The sequence below is a fragment of the Scaptodrosophila lebanonensis genome, unplaced genomic scaffold (assembly GCF_003285725.1).
Source record: "Scaptodrosophila lebanonensis strain 11010-0011.00,11010-0021.00 unplaced genomic scaffold, SlebRS2 tig00000129-arrow-arrow-pilon, whole genome shotgun sequence".
Lineage (NCBI taxonomy): Eukaryota > Metazoa > Arthropoda > Insecta > Diptera > Drosophilidae > Scaptodrosophila > Scaptodrosophila lebanonensis.
The window spans coordinates 954,895-968,582 of record NW_022060583.1 but is presented as its reverse complement, the minus strand read 5'-3'; the positions used below and the strand labels follow the sequence as shown (position 1 = coordinate 968,582).

Below are 13,688 nucleotides of genomic sequence, written 5' to 3'. Positions count from 1 at the left end.
GTCAGTATTCACGACATTCATAAATGTATGGCAGCATTTTATGTTTACTCCTAGCGTCGGCTTATCGAATGATTCTAAGAATAAATATGTGCTATTTGGGGACAAATATAATAGAAAAAAGTATTTTGAACATCATTTTAAATTTAATTTACATTTGAATTATACCTAGATTGAGGAAACAATTTCATTCTTCTTGTAATATAGTTCGTTTCTAACATTCTGATTGGAATAAACATTCGAAAGCATCATCAATGAAATGAAATCAAAGTCAGACTGGGATTTGCATTTATTTAGCCTCAGTTACTGCAGCGTTCCAGTGTGTTTATTACTGGCTAACTAAATCCTTAATTACAAGTATACAAGTAGGACAATGGAGCTGTTAGTGAGAGTCTCAATCTAGTCTGTTGTCAAATTGTCAATACCTCTAAGCTAACTGATGTTTTTTGTTAAGCATTTGATTCCAATTATGGCTGTAGAGCTCATTTAATTTTCATAAGAGAATCTTTTTTATTCATAGCAAAACTTTTGAAAAAGATGATCATTAAAAAAAAGATGATTGCTAAAAATGATCATGAAAACCGGAAGCCATTATATTGGGGTTAAATGGTCTTATTACTAATATATTATAGTATAGTACTAATATATTATAGTATAATACTAATATAATATATATAGTATAGTAGTACTTATAATTACCGAATGAAATGCATCGCAAATGTGTCACATTCCCGTGTTCTAGTAATTGATAAAGTGTGTGCAAGATTCGCTTGTGTCGGCTATAAATATCTAACATGTCTTGAATCTGCAATTTTATTAGTGAAATTATCCTTTCTCGGTTGTTTGGCTCTGGCTCTGGCTCTGGCTGTGCGTCTGGCTCCTGTGAATACGAGTATTGTTGACCTTTGGCTTGGGCTTTGGCTTCGGCTTTGGCTTTGAGATGTGTTGTCAATGTCGTTGACGCGAGCCTGTCATTTGGTCTGTTGGTTCGTCAGCATTTCATTTTGTGCCGCCTTCGCATATCACATCATGGGACGACAGACAGTGGACCGACAGAACTGGACCGATGCTGGGACTGGACTGGGCTTGTCCAGACGCTCTGACGCTCATTGCTCGTTTGATGCGCCTTAACACAAAAACTAATCAGAAAATGTGTTATAGCTTTTGCTGCTGCTGTTGTTGTTATTGTTGTTGTTGTCATTTACCATAACGACTTTTGTTGACACACACACACGTTCACACAGCTATACACACACACACACACACATAGAAAAACGCGCTCGTTTTCCTTGTATTTGTATGCATATGTAATTTTGTCTGTTATGGGTGCCTTTTTAACTCTTGTGCTTGCAGAGCGTTGTTTTTGTTCCTCCTTTGCCATCGCCATCGCCAACGCTATTGCCTGAGCTGTCGTTTTGCTTCTCTGATTCTCGAATGGCCCCTCACTTGCTTGGCATTTTCATTTCTTTTCAATTCCATTCCATTTCGGGTTACTTCTGCTATTTTTGCTTTTCTGCAGCCCTTTAGCAGTCGCTGCCGTCCTCAATGGCCACGCAAAATATTGACTGACATTGATTATATGTATGAATGTGTTTGTACATGAAGCTTATAGCCATACGTTTTTGGCCAAGATAGTGGAGGGAGTGCGATGGCTGACTGGGGGAGGGGATCCCGAAACGTTAGACTGCAGAGCACATCAACACAGTTTTTTTTTTCTATTTTGCTTTGTTATGGCATGTGCTATAGTTTTGTCTGGTCTCTGTACGATTTTTGCTGCTCTTTAGCTAGTCATACACCCCCGCCCCCCTCGCACTATCCTTCTCCAGACAGCCCCCCTGCACTATCGCCCAATGTCGCTGGCAGTCGGCAGACGGCAGTCGGCAGTTGGAGTTGTCTTTTTGGGAGCACACAATGGGTCCTGTCCAGTTAAGTTTAACAGTCAAGGACTTTGTTGTTGAAATGTTGATTTTTGTTGATTTGGCTTAGTGGCTGCCACTCACAGCGCAATGCGTGTGTCTGCCAGTGTGTGTGTGTGTATGCGTGGCGCCAGGAGGGAAAAGATGTGGCGTGCGAGGTTCGTGTATCTGACTAACTGTTGTTGTTATTATTGCTGCTTTAGCTGCTTTTGTTGTAGTTGCGGAAAGCAAATTTTCTAAAAGCAACTAAACTGCTGATGAAATGGATTGTCATGTGCGTTTCAATTTCCGCCAATGACATACACACACACACACACACACACACACACACACACACACACACACACAGACACACACATACATGCACAAGTATGTGTGGGTGTCTGTGAAAAGTTGGCACAAAGTTTTTCCATGTTTCTATGTGGCCATTAAGTGCCATAGCATGGGCGCTAAAGCGAAGTGCGAGTCGAGTGCGAGTGACGTGTGAACGTGTGTATCAGTGTACAAATGAGTGTGTGGGTGTGTGTGTGTGTGTGTGTGTGTTTGTTTGTGTGTGGCCATATTTGTTTTTGTGTTTGTGCATGTACGCCATGGTGCCGTTTTGTGTTCTACTAATGAAAAGCATCATAAACTAGCGTTCGCTTCGCTCTTGTGTGTCTGTGCGTACGAGTATGTAGATGTCAGAATGGCTCTAATGGCACCGCATCATTATATAATTCACGACACGTGACGATCGCGTGCTGCACATTTAAAAATGTCCACATAGTCCAGCACTTCCGTATGGAAGTGCTTGGCAGCACCTACGGGAGTGACGGGTCACCAACCAGTTCACTTATCCTTGCTTAGTTACCTCTGACATCATTTCAAAAAGACTCGTGTCAGTATTTGGCACGAGTTTTTTTTTTTTGGCGCTTCAGAATAAGCTCCAGCTAACAAGTGTTTACAATGTAGCTTGAATTAATGGGTTTAATGGATAATTTGGTTTCAAAACATAATATAATACACTTTTCATCCATTTTTAGTAACTTTAAGGTACACATAAATACGAAAATTCAATAGACTGACCCCAGTTAAATACTCTCCGCATACATATGTATACACGAGTACCAATTTGCACTTGCATTTTCAATATTTATTTATTTTTTAAATTTATTTATTAATTAACCTTATCTTACTTGTACAACTTGAAAAGTATCAGGTTACTCTTTAATTTATTACACTGGTTATTATTATTACGCTAGTCAGTACACATGCAATTATTGGCTGCAGATAATTAGCCATTATAGAAGTGTCCACATTTATATGAAGTAGCCTTTAAGGCCTGCAGAGGAATCAAATTGCTCTTAGTATATTGTACAAGCTTCTGCTTCTTAAAAAAAAAATTGGAATTAGTTTGCTTGATTTTCCACTATAACCTGATATTACTTACTTCAAATTCTATACTTCAATTTCTTACTTGTATTTCAAATTTAATCTGCGGCCCTATGTTGCAAAATTGAAATCTATTCTTGCAGCAAAGGGATGCATTTGAAAGTCAGGTCTGAAATTTTTGGTTTATGAAAATAAAAAATATTCCTTGTTTATTGTATACATACATATATGTACTTATATGTCGTATTGTATTAAGACTCTCTCATAAACACAGAAATATTTGTGATTTGAAACCTCGATGTTTAGTAGTTTATTTACAACTCTAATTTTTCTCAATTACTAATGTGGTTGTTGCTTTGCAATCAGTGGATTGCTTAAAGAATTGTGATGATGCAGTTTCTTTTTGCTTTTAGAGCTTAGAGTTCTAATGACAAGGATGCCTTTTTATACCCTGTACTCGAAGTGTGAAAGAGTATACTAAAAAATACACATGCATCAAGCAGGAGGAGGCGGGCCAGATACCATGCTACGGGTATGGCTTTAATCAGATTAATTTCTCTACCGCAGCTAATTGGTGCACAAACATCATAAGAATAATTTGTTTGTTTATCTCAATATCTTAGACAAATGCGCTTTTTATGCGTTTTATAAAGTGGTCTACTACCTATGTCTAAAGCTCTACACTTTAGAGAGAAGGAATTTGATTTGTAAGCACGGGTATTTGCATGCGAAAAGTACTTTAACGACTCACTTTCTTCGCTGCACTTATTTGACCTTTAAACTTTAGCTGTAATTTTGCACTTGAAATGAGAGAAGGGAAAACAAACAAACAAACAAACAGACACGAAAATAAAACGTGCGACTATTAGACAACTTAGAGCAATGTTTAACTATTTTGTTTATGAAAATTACATGCTGCCAACAAGATGCTGGCGCTGATGCTCTAAATGTTGATGATAACCTCAACTTGAGTCAAGCAAAAACTTGAACTGTGCCATTTCTGGGGTTTCTGCGACTTCCGTTACTGCTCTTCTCTGCTCCGCTCTGCTCTGCTCACGACTCGAGTACGACTCGGCTCCGTTTTTTTCATTCTTGTTTTCCACTTCAAATATATATGTGTATGTATGTATGTATGTATATATATATTTTTTCTCTTGCTTGTTCTATGTTCTTCAAACACATTTACCGTGTTTGCTTGTGAAGAACAAGAAGCAGACGAAGAAGAAGCGATGCCACCAATGCCACGGTGGTAGTGATGGCAATGGTTGCGGCGGCTGCGGTGCTGGTGTGGAAACGTTTCTGACTAACGGCAGTTTCAGTTTCAACAAGACAAAATTGTTCACTTTAAAAGGAGCCAAGGAGCGAAGGAACTCAGGAGTTGAGGAGCTGGAGAGCTTGAAAGCCGGAGAGGAGCATGGCACAAGGAATGAAACTGTAAGCTGTAGCCTTCGGCATCCGGCCCGCAGCCCAAAGCTGACAGTGGCCCCGTCCGTCTGGAGCAAACGAGGGAGCTAACGAACAAACGAACGAACGAACGAACGCCCAATGCTCAACAACTTTGCCACACATTCAGTTGCCAGTTGGCAGTTTTGTGTACCGTTAGAAAAGCGCGCAAAAGTAAAGTTTTTGCTTTTCAAACAACAACCAATAAAACTTTAAGCAATCTTCCACTGCTTGAACGTGAAGCGGAACCTGCTTCGGGTAGCAGTAGCAGTGGCAGTAGCAGTAGCAGGAGCAGACTAACAGACACGACGATGGGACGCATGGACAGAGGCATCGGCAGTGGGACACGACGAGGGACGGACTTAAGGACGGCCCGACAGAAAGTGTAGCATAACTTTGGGCGCAAATTCCTTGCATACGTTGCCAGGCATCGTTTTTGGTCGCCGTCATATTTTCCCTGCCATGCCGCGAGCTGCGACTTTGTATGCCGCTATCCTACATACCCCACCACCCACACACATATTTATATACATACTTTTTTTTGTTTTTTTAATATATTCTGCAATGCAATCTTTTACTTAATTTTTTTGTTGTGCCCGCGTAGTTCCTGCTTGGCCCGCTTTGAGCGAAAGCGTCAGGTATACGAGTATGTCTGCCTGGACTGATGCAATGGGTATGTTAGACAAGCTCCCACACACACATACACACACACACACACACTCGCATATGTGGCGGAAGTCTCGTTTGTGGTGGCCTGGGCACTAGGAAGGAAATTGTAGTAGAGGCATTTTCCTGTTTCCGCCTTCCACACACAATTTCGCTTTTTCTATTTTCTTTCTTTATAATATTTTCACGTGGCGCTGCCTGCTCGTCATATAGGCTGCCGGCATGAGGGCCTTCGGCGATCTGCATATGCCAAGGCGCCATTGCCGCTGCAATTCAATAAAAGTAATAACAAACAACATGAAAAAGTCGGCGTAAAAATAACACACATACACACACACACATGCACACCCTCCAATGTTTTTGTTTGCTGGCACAACGTGTTGTTTAAATTTAAAGTTTCGTGCCAAGCTGCTCGAATGGCTGTGTGTGTGCGAGGGTGTGAAATTTGCATGCTTTGCAGTTGGAGTTTTTACAGCTGCACTGCTTTCAGCCATTTGGCACACACACGCACACACATATATATATATATATATATATATATATATATATATATATAGATATATATATATATATATATATATATATATATATATATATATATATATATATATATATATATATATATATATATATATATATCAGTACATCAGACCCAGACCCAGACCCGCCCACACATAAAGACACACATACACTCGCACGTGATGGCTGGCCTTTGGGACTTATTGCAAGGCCGTCGGTCTAGGCATTAGCCAAAGTGTGGCTGTCTTTCGATTAGCGCACAAACTGCTGTTCTGGGTCAAGTAAATGTGACCTTCAGAGCAGGCAAGTCTCGAGTTGTGCACTTGTGTGCATACATTTGGGTTTTAATTATGCATAATGCCATATTAATGATGTGCGCTAAAGGGACGTCAAGTCATGCATTTATAGGAGAGCTTATGAGCAAATGTATAATTAAGGTATTGTGCTGCTTCCTTTCAGTTTACAAGTAAGCTCGTAGATGCGATGTCTGATTTATGATCAGACAAGAGAGAATGCTACAGTCGAGCAAGCCCGACATTGAAAAAGTACAAATAATTTGTTTATCAAGCCTCGGCTATTCCAAAGGAACTATACAGCATATAAAATCTATAAAAACTTGTTTACAATTTTGTGTATTTTAAATTTATAATTTCTAGCCTTGGCGTCTCAGAAGAACTCGACGTTCATGGAACTTATCTGAGCCGCTCAGTAGCTCAGCTTTTTTTTAACACTTTATAACGACTAGTATATTTATGTTGATCAGCAAACAGTTGACAATTTCTTAATAATCGCTCAAAGCCGAATCACATAGTGTATTTATTTGAACTAAATACTTGTAGCTTTGATATGTTTTGCAGGTATGGTATAGTATTGCTGTAAAGTTGAACTTTTCCCCGCATGGTGGCGGTTCCGAACCTTTTCCAAAATCAATTATATTAACTAGCTTTAGGCCTAACTGTGGTCGAAGTCTTGTTTCTAAACTGTTCAGATTTGGTTTGATCATATATGCCAGTGTACCATCAATTAAGTGTTAAAGAAACTCACAAACGCAGATTGAGTGGAAATGTCTGCAAAGCCCTATTTCTATATCGAGTATGTACACACATATACAAGTATAGAGAGTGCAGTCCTCAATCTTTCAATCTATAAGCGAAACTGTTAAGTATGGCACGTGCATCGGAATATTTTGGTCTTGTGGGGATTTTGGTTTTCATTTGCCGGAATTGCCGGAAAAAGTTTTTGCCACGCCCATACGGCAACTCACCTGCCCACCTGAGCTTATGCTGTACAGTAAATTGCCTTCAACAAAATATTAAAACGCATTACACTTACCACACCCCCTCGAATACGATGCCTTATGCCACCCTGTCTCGATGTGGTGTATATATATATGTGTGTGTGTGTGTGATGTTGCAAAACTTTTGGCGCCAAGTTCGAGTTTGCCATGTGTGTGTGTGTATGGGGTGGAGGGAGGGGGGTGTATGTGAATGTGTGGAGCCTGCATCTTTTGACTGCTTCTTAAACTTATTTTAGTTCAACTCTATTTCAGCTTATTTTTTTTTTCTTCTTTTTGTACTTTTCCTCACATGTTTTTATTGGCCGGGCCGTCGACACAACTTTTAACAACGGCACTTGAGCATCACGCCAACACAAACAGCCCAACATGTGCCTGCGTGTGGGTGTGTGTGTGTGTGTGTAAGAGTATGTCTGCGTGAACCATAAAGGAAAAAGTTGTATTACATTTATGACACTTTTGAATATGTATTTTTTTTCGTTCGTGTACATTTCTATGCCAGAGGCGGTCGCCGCACTCATCCGCATATTTGCGATGTGCACGTTCGCTGTTTTATTTTATTCGCAATTACATTTTAACAACCCTTTCTTCTTTTCTTTCTGGGCAAAGGCAAACAATGAAATAGGCAAACAAACAAAAACGTACAAGCAAACAAACAGGCAAGAAAGCAGCCACATTTGCGTTGGAAAGCGTACGAGCGAGTACGAGTACATTGAGCAACGGACGACATTTCATCAAATGGCCAATGAGTCAGTCTAACACTTGCCCAACTGTCTGAGGCACGCACACTTAATCAAAGCAAGCTACTCGGTGGCGGCGCACAGTGGGGACCTCGTATATATGTATACTATATATGTACGATTCCCAAAGTTGCGCTTCAATTCAAATTTAAATTTTCCTTATTCGTTTTATTCAAGTGAAACCGAAAAATACCAAACTCTTAGCCCCAAGTGTGCAATAAATGTGCTCGATATATTTAATTAGCATTCATATATGTAGAAACATGTTCAAATTTGTACGCTCTACTGAGAAGTGGATTCCCCTATGAATTCTCTTTATTTCTATTTCTATCATATAAATATTTAAGTATATTTGTATCCATTTGCCAAACTGACCTTACTTTTATTATTATATTATTGATAAATTAAATAAAGTGTGTATAAATACTATTATTCTTTTTAGATTAGTTTTATTTAGTTATTCAAATGAGATATTTTCGTACAAATAATTCGGTTCTTTTCGTGTAATGATTCTGTCCATGAAAACAAGGGTTCCAAGTTTAACCCAAGACTTAGGATCAAATTGAACATTTTGTTTTGCCAAAGATATGTCGTGCTATACTATTAAAGGCTACTTTGCACTTGGTCTGACTTGCAGCATCACAATTACATCACACTTACCAAAGATTCCAATACCATAAAATAAGTAGATGCCTTTACACTTTTGTCTAATTTATGGTTATCCCTAAAGTAATGTTTAACTCAAAAGGAATATATTAAAAATATTTAAAATATCTAGCACACATTTAAGCTGAAATGTTCTATATCAACATTTTTCTACATAAATAAAACGGTTCGTCCTGGCTGAATTTCCAACTGTGACAGTGTTATGAAAATAGTTAGCCACAAACATCAAAGCCACTTGTGCTCGGTTTTTTCTCATTTTCTACAGGGATCTTGGAATTTCTAAAAAATATAATTGAAAAATCCGACGCAAATCATAATTTTTGAAAATATAGTATTAATTATTTTATATTATTATAATATAATATTAAACACACTTAATTTAATTTTTTATATTTAAAACAAAACAATTAGCACTGAAGGAATTTACATTTAGAATCAAAAACTTCTTGAAGAGGTGCTTTCGAGTTACAAAGCTCGTTAACTATGTATAATTAGCGAATTCAGCAGCGCTTTGTTGTTTCTGGGACAATGTTTTTTTTATGCGGCATATTTTTTGTTGGATTTCTAGCACTATATGGCAAGATTCTACTACTGAGCAATGGCTTATATGTCCATTAATGATAATGAAAAGATGTATTCTATATAATTTACTTTAATTACTTTGTAATCTGTTTATCTACAATATCTTTTTTTGACTCGAAGCAACCCACTGTGCGTTGACATTGCGAACAAAAACCAATTTTTTGCTGTACCCTCCATTGTCGTTGTTGTTGTCGTCTTCGTCACAAAATCTGCTCATGCGACGCATTTTTCATGCCGCCACAGAATAAATAAAGCGCAAATAAGGCTGCCAAAGAGAAAAATAGTGGGAGGATAGACGCCCACAAAAGTAAATAAATGAATAAAATACACAAATGCGATAAAAACGCAAGAGTGTGTGCGCGTGAATGTGGATGTGTGTGCGCGCACATGAGACCGTCTTGAACTTAAATCGATGTAGTCTGTGCTTTATGTGTCTGCCACTACAGACAGAAGCAGTGACAATGCATAACTAATTTTGCTGGCTTCATGTCCATATCTAAACTATTACAGTTCAGCTCCAGATTGTGAAGCCATTGACATTTTCTAGGTCACGCTTTTGGCCGCTCAGCAGGCACGGCGGAGGCCCAAACAACAACTGACTGCAGTGAAAACGCAGTGAAAGACCAAAGTGAAGCTGTTTTCGCAAAGTGCTTGATTTCGGCTCAGAAAATTATACAAACGCTTTAAAGGACTTGAAACATATTTAATCGAATGTTGCCAGCAGGCAGTTGGTATCCTTGCTGAGAAAAATTGTGTATTTTGTGTTGTGTTTTCACTGTAGGTTTAGGTTTTTTGAAAATTTAACATGCGAACATAACAAACGAATGACGAAAAACAATGCGAGTGTACTCAGTATGGTGGCCAACTGATTGAGAAAGGTGTCTATTGATCGTCCTTATTTCTGTTTCGTAGTGCCTCGTAAGCCTCCTGGATCTCAATGAACTGGTTCATGGCCAGATGCAGTTCCTCGTCACCCTTCAGCTTATCCGGATGATACTTTTTGGAGAGCTTTCGGTAGGCGGCGCTTATCTCTGCCTTCGTTGAAGTTGGGCTGATTCCCAGAACCTTGTACGCATGCAGATCAGGAGCATCTGCGGTCGTGCTTTCGAGTATCGTCTTCATTAAAAGTTCCCAGCCATGACGCTTAGCATGGTTGTATGTATCGCGAAATGCCTCCTTAAAATCGGACCACCAGGGCGAGCCCAAGAAATCCTGAAGCACCTCACGAATGGGCACCTCAGCACCATTTTCATCCAAAGTGGTGGCATTGAAGTAGAGAAAGCAACACCAGCCTGCAAGATAGATGCAGAAGGCGCCCGATAATTTTACTGAGCGCAAGCAGGCACTACGGCGAGGTTGCGGATTGGGTGTCCACTGCCTGGCGAACGTGTCGAAGGCCAGCGTTGAGAGGGTAGCCGTAATTAATAGTGTGTACAGCTGGTCGTATATTAAATAGCCCACGGGATAGGTAATGGCGGCGGCCACCAGACAATGCCACATTGCTCCACATTCTTTTCCAATATTTCCCACTGTCCAGACGCCCAATGCCACGAAAAGCGGTACGCCCCAGTGCAGAAAGGTCCAATCGATTCCGGCCACACTCTTTTGTGGTATGGCAAAGGACCCTATCTGGCCGAACATAAAGCCAATCATCAGCTGTGCCACAAAACGCTTCGTGGAAAATAATGGTGGACGACGAGGCACGAATTTCCTAACGAAACCCGGATCTTCATTGCCATCGTGCACATACTCGGCTCTCATGAACATATCACTAAGCCACCTGAATCCCAAATATCCGCCAAATGTGCACCACAATAAGAAGATATGGCCATCGCGATTCAAATACAGATGATGTATGCCAAAGATACCGCCAAATAGCCACAGAATGTAGTGTAGGAACAAAGATTTCTTCTTCGGTATGTTCTTCTGCTTCCCATTATTGTTCCGCATCCCATCATCGAAAGGCGATTGCAAGCTCGATCTGGGATATATAATTTGTTTGGTGCCCATATTCGAAAAAGGACAGAATTACGAGAATAAATTTCTGTTGAATTTTCTTGCCACACACACTTCGTTTCAATCATTTTTGTCGACCCAAAAAGTAATTTTTTAAATTTTTATTTATTTAGCTTTATTTGCAAAAAAAAAAAACTAAAAAAAAATCGGAGTATAGAACAATATCTTTTTAAATTAACTCTATTATTTAATATTTAAGAAACAAGTGGCAAAGAAAACCTTGATCACCACCAAAAAAAAAATTTTTTTAAATTTATTTAATTAATGAAATTAAATATAAAATATTCCATACATGCCTACATACATTTACATTTACATCAGAATCGTGTCTATTCGTGTTGGTGTACTTGTACATATGTATGTATGTGTGCATTGGGCCTGGTTATATGGCTATAACTTTCTTTCTGATCAACATATCATAATGAAACTTGGTATACGGATATATAATCACTAACTGCATGTGTCTACCAAATTAGTTCAAAATTCCAAGAATTACGGGAGTTATAGAAAATCGTTAATAGGGGGGAGTGGGGGGGGGGGGGGGGTGCATCTGGAAAAATGAATAAACTCGTCCTTTCTCGGGCTCAGGAGAATCTGTATACCAAGTTTGGTTATTCTAGCTCTTATACTTTCTGAGATCCTTGCGTTCATACAGACAGACAGACGGACAGACAGACGGACATGGCTATATCGACTCGGCTTGTCATGCTGATCAAGAATATATATACTTTGTGGGGTCCTGCCACGCCTCCTTCTGTGTGTTCAATGTACACTCGCACAAAACTAATATACCCTTGTACCCTTTGGGTACAGGGTATACAATTGGCTAATAGATATGACTATGCAGATCTATAAATATGGTTAATAATTGTTCTTACTAGAGGTAGAGGTAATAAAACATATTTTATAAAAATAGCACCTTACTACAATAAGATAAAAGAGAGAATATATTTACGGTGAGAACTAAAATTTGTAAGCTTATTGAATCTTTTGGCTTCTGTTGTTTTGAAGACAGATACAGCTTGCTAATTCATCAAAGCCAAATCAAAGGGACTGACTAATATTTGGCAAACAAATAAAAAAGATGACGATGAGTAGACCAAACCGTACCTAAACATGCCTTGATTGCTATAGATATATACAAGTAGAGCGAATATTATACGCACTGCGTTAACGACATTAGCACCGCCAATGTCTTCGTCTTCGTCCTCTCCTCCCCTATTTTCGCGTTCTTCTTCTCTCCTTCGTTGCTGTTCCATCCAAGCGTTTCTCATTTTGCGGCGCTGATGTTTCGTACGTTCGCGCAATTTATTTAACTTGATTTGTTGCAATTTATTTCAAGTGTTGTCGTTTATTTAAACACTTACACGCTTCCACATACACACACGCACACACAAACACGTACACAGCAAACACAGTGGCACAGAAACACAGCCCCCTACTCGCACACACACATACTCACACTCACACACACATGAGCCGAGAAGTGCCAGCTGCAGCTTTGACGGTTTGTGTAAAATGCACCGCAAGAAAAATACATGTACGTGTACACTTGAAAATGTTGCATAATTGTGTGCCACTTACGGTAACCAACACTTGTAAATAGTCACACACACATGCACACATACATTCGCAATTAACCTTTGATGCAATAAAATTTGTATTTCATACGAAAGTATGCGGTGCACATGCTTTTAAAAATTACATCAAATAGTCGTACGCTACGTTGTCAAAATGCCAACTGGGAACGACAGTCCTGCGTTCAACCTGCACTACTTCCTTAGCCATCCTTGCTACCTTCCTTCCTTCCTTCCTTCGTTCCTTAGTTCGTCTCTAACCATACTATGCTTGGCCAGCTTCGCACAGCTTCTGGGTCCTCAGTTGTTGTTCTTTTTCACATTTTGCCTTCATTCATAAAATTATTCAAGCAAATTTTATTTGGCACAAATGTGCGCGTCTTGTTTGCGTTATTTTCTGTCGCTTCAACCGAGGGCCACAGGCACCGGCTCCGGCACCGGCTCCGGCACCGGCTCCGGCTCCTGTCCAAATTCCACAGAGATTGGGTGGGTGTTGGGGCTGCCTCCTTCCATGTATACGTGTATGACACAATGGGTCAGGAAATAGAAATATTTGTCTGCAATATTCGATTGTTAGCATAGAACTGACACACATCTATAAAACTACAGAGAATAAATTATACTTTACATATTAGTTATCAACGTAATAGCCACCGAAAGAAGAAGAAGTAAATATGTTATTTAAGAAGTGCATTAAATGGGTCAAATGTGTCTAAAGGGTTACAACTTTCTTTTTCTAAATTAAAAATGTATACATGGGAACACTTCATTGAAATACAGAATAAGAAGCTGATGATACTTGGAAGAAATCTGAAAACTCAAACGTTGTACAAAACTTTAATAAAAGGAAGGCTGAAAATTAAATGTCTATATAAAGGAGAAGCTGCCTGTCGGCCGTCTC

General features: G+C 39.3%; 1 protein-coding gene across 1 annotated transcript; it reads right to left on the bottom strand.

The window, feature by feature from the left end:
- Positions 1 to 10,076: 10,076 nt before the first annotated feature.
- Positions 10,077 to 11,204, bottom strand: LOC115628945 (dnaJ homolog subfamily C member 22-like). The gene has a single exon (XM_030525219.1). It carries the CDS (start codon positions 11,202 to 11,204, stop codon positions 10,077 to 10,079), a length of 1,128 nt encoding a protein of 375 aa, XP_030381079.1.
- Positions 11,205 to 13,688: the final 2,484 nt, after the last annotated feature.

Bases quoted from the DNA above. Each gene is read 5' to 3' on its own strand.
- LOC115628945 (XM_030525219.1), bottom strand. From the start codon at position 11,204: ATGGGCACCAAACAAATTATATATCCCAGATCGAGCTTGCAATCGCCT.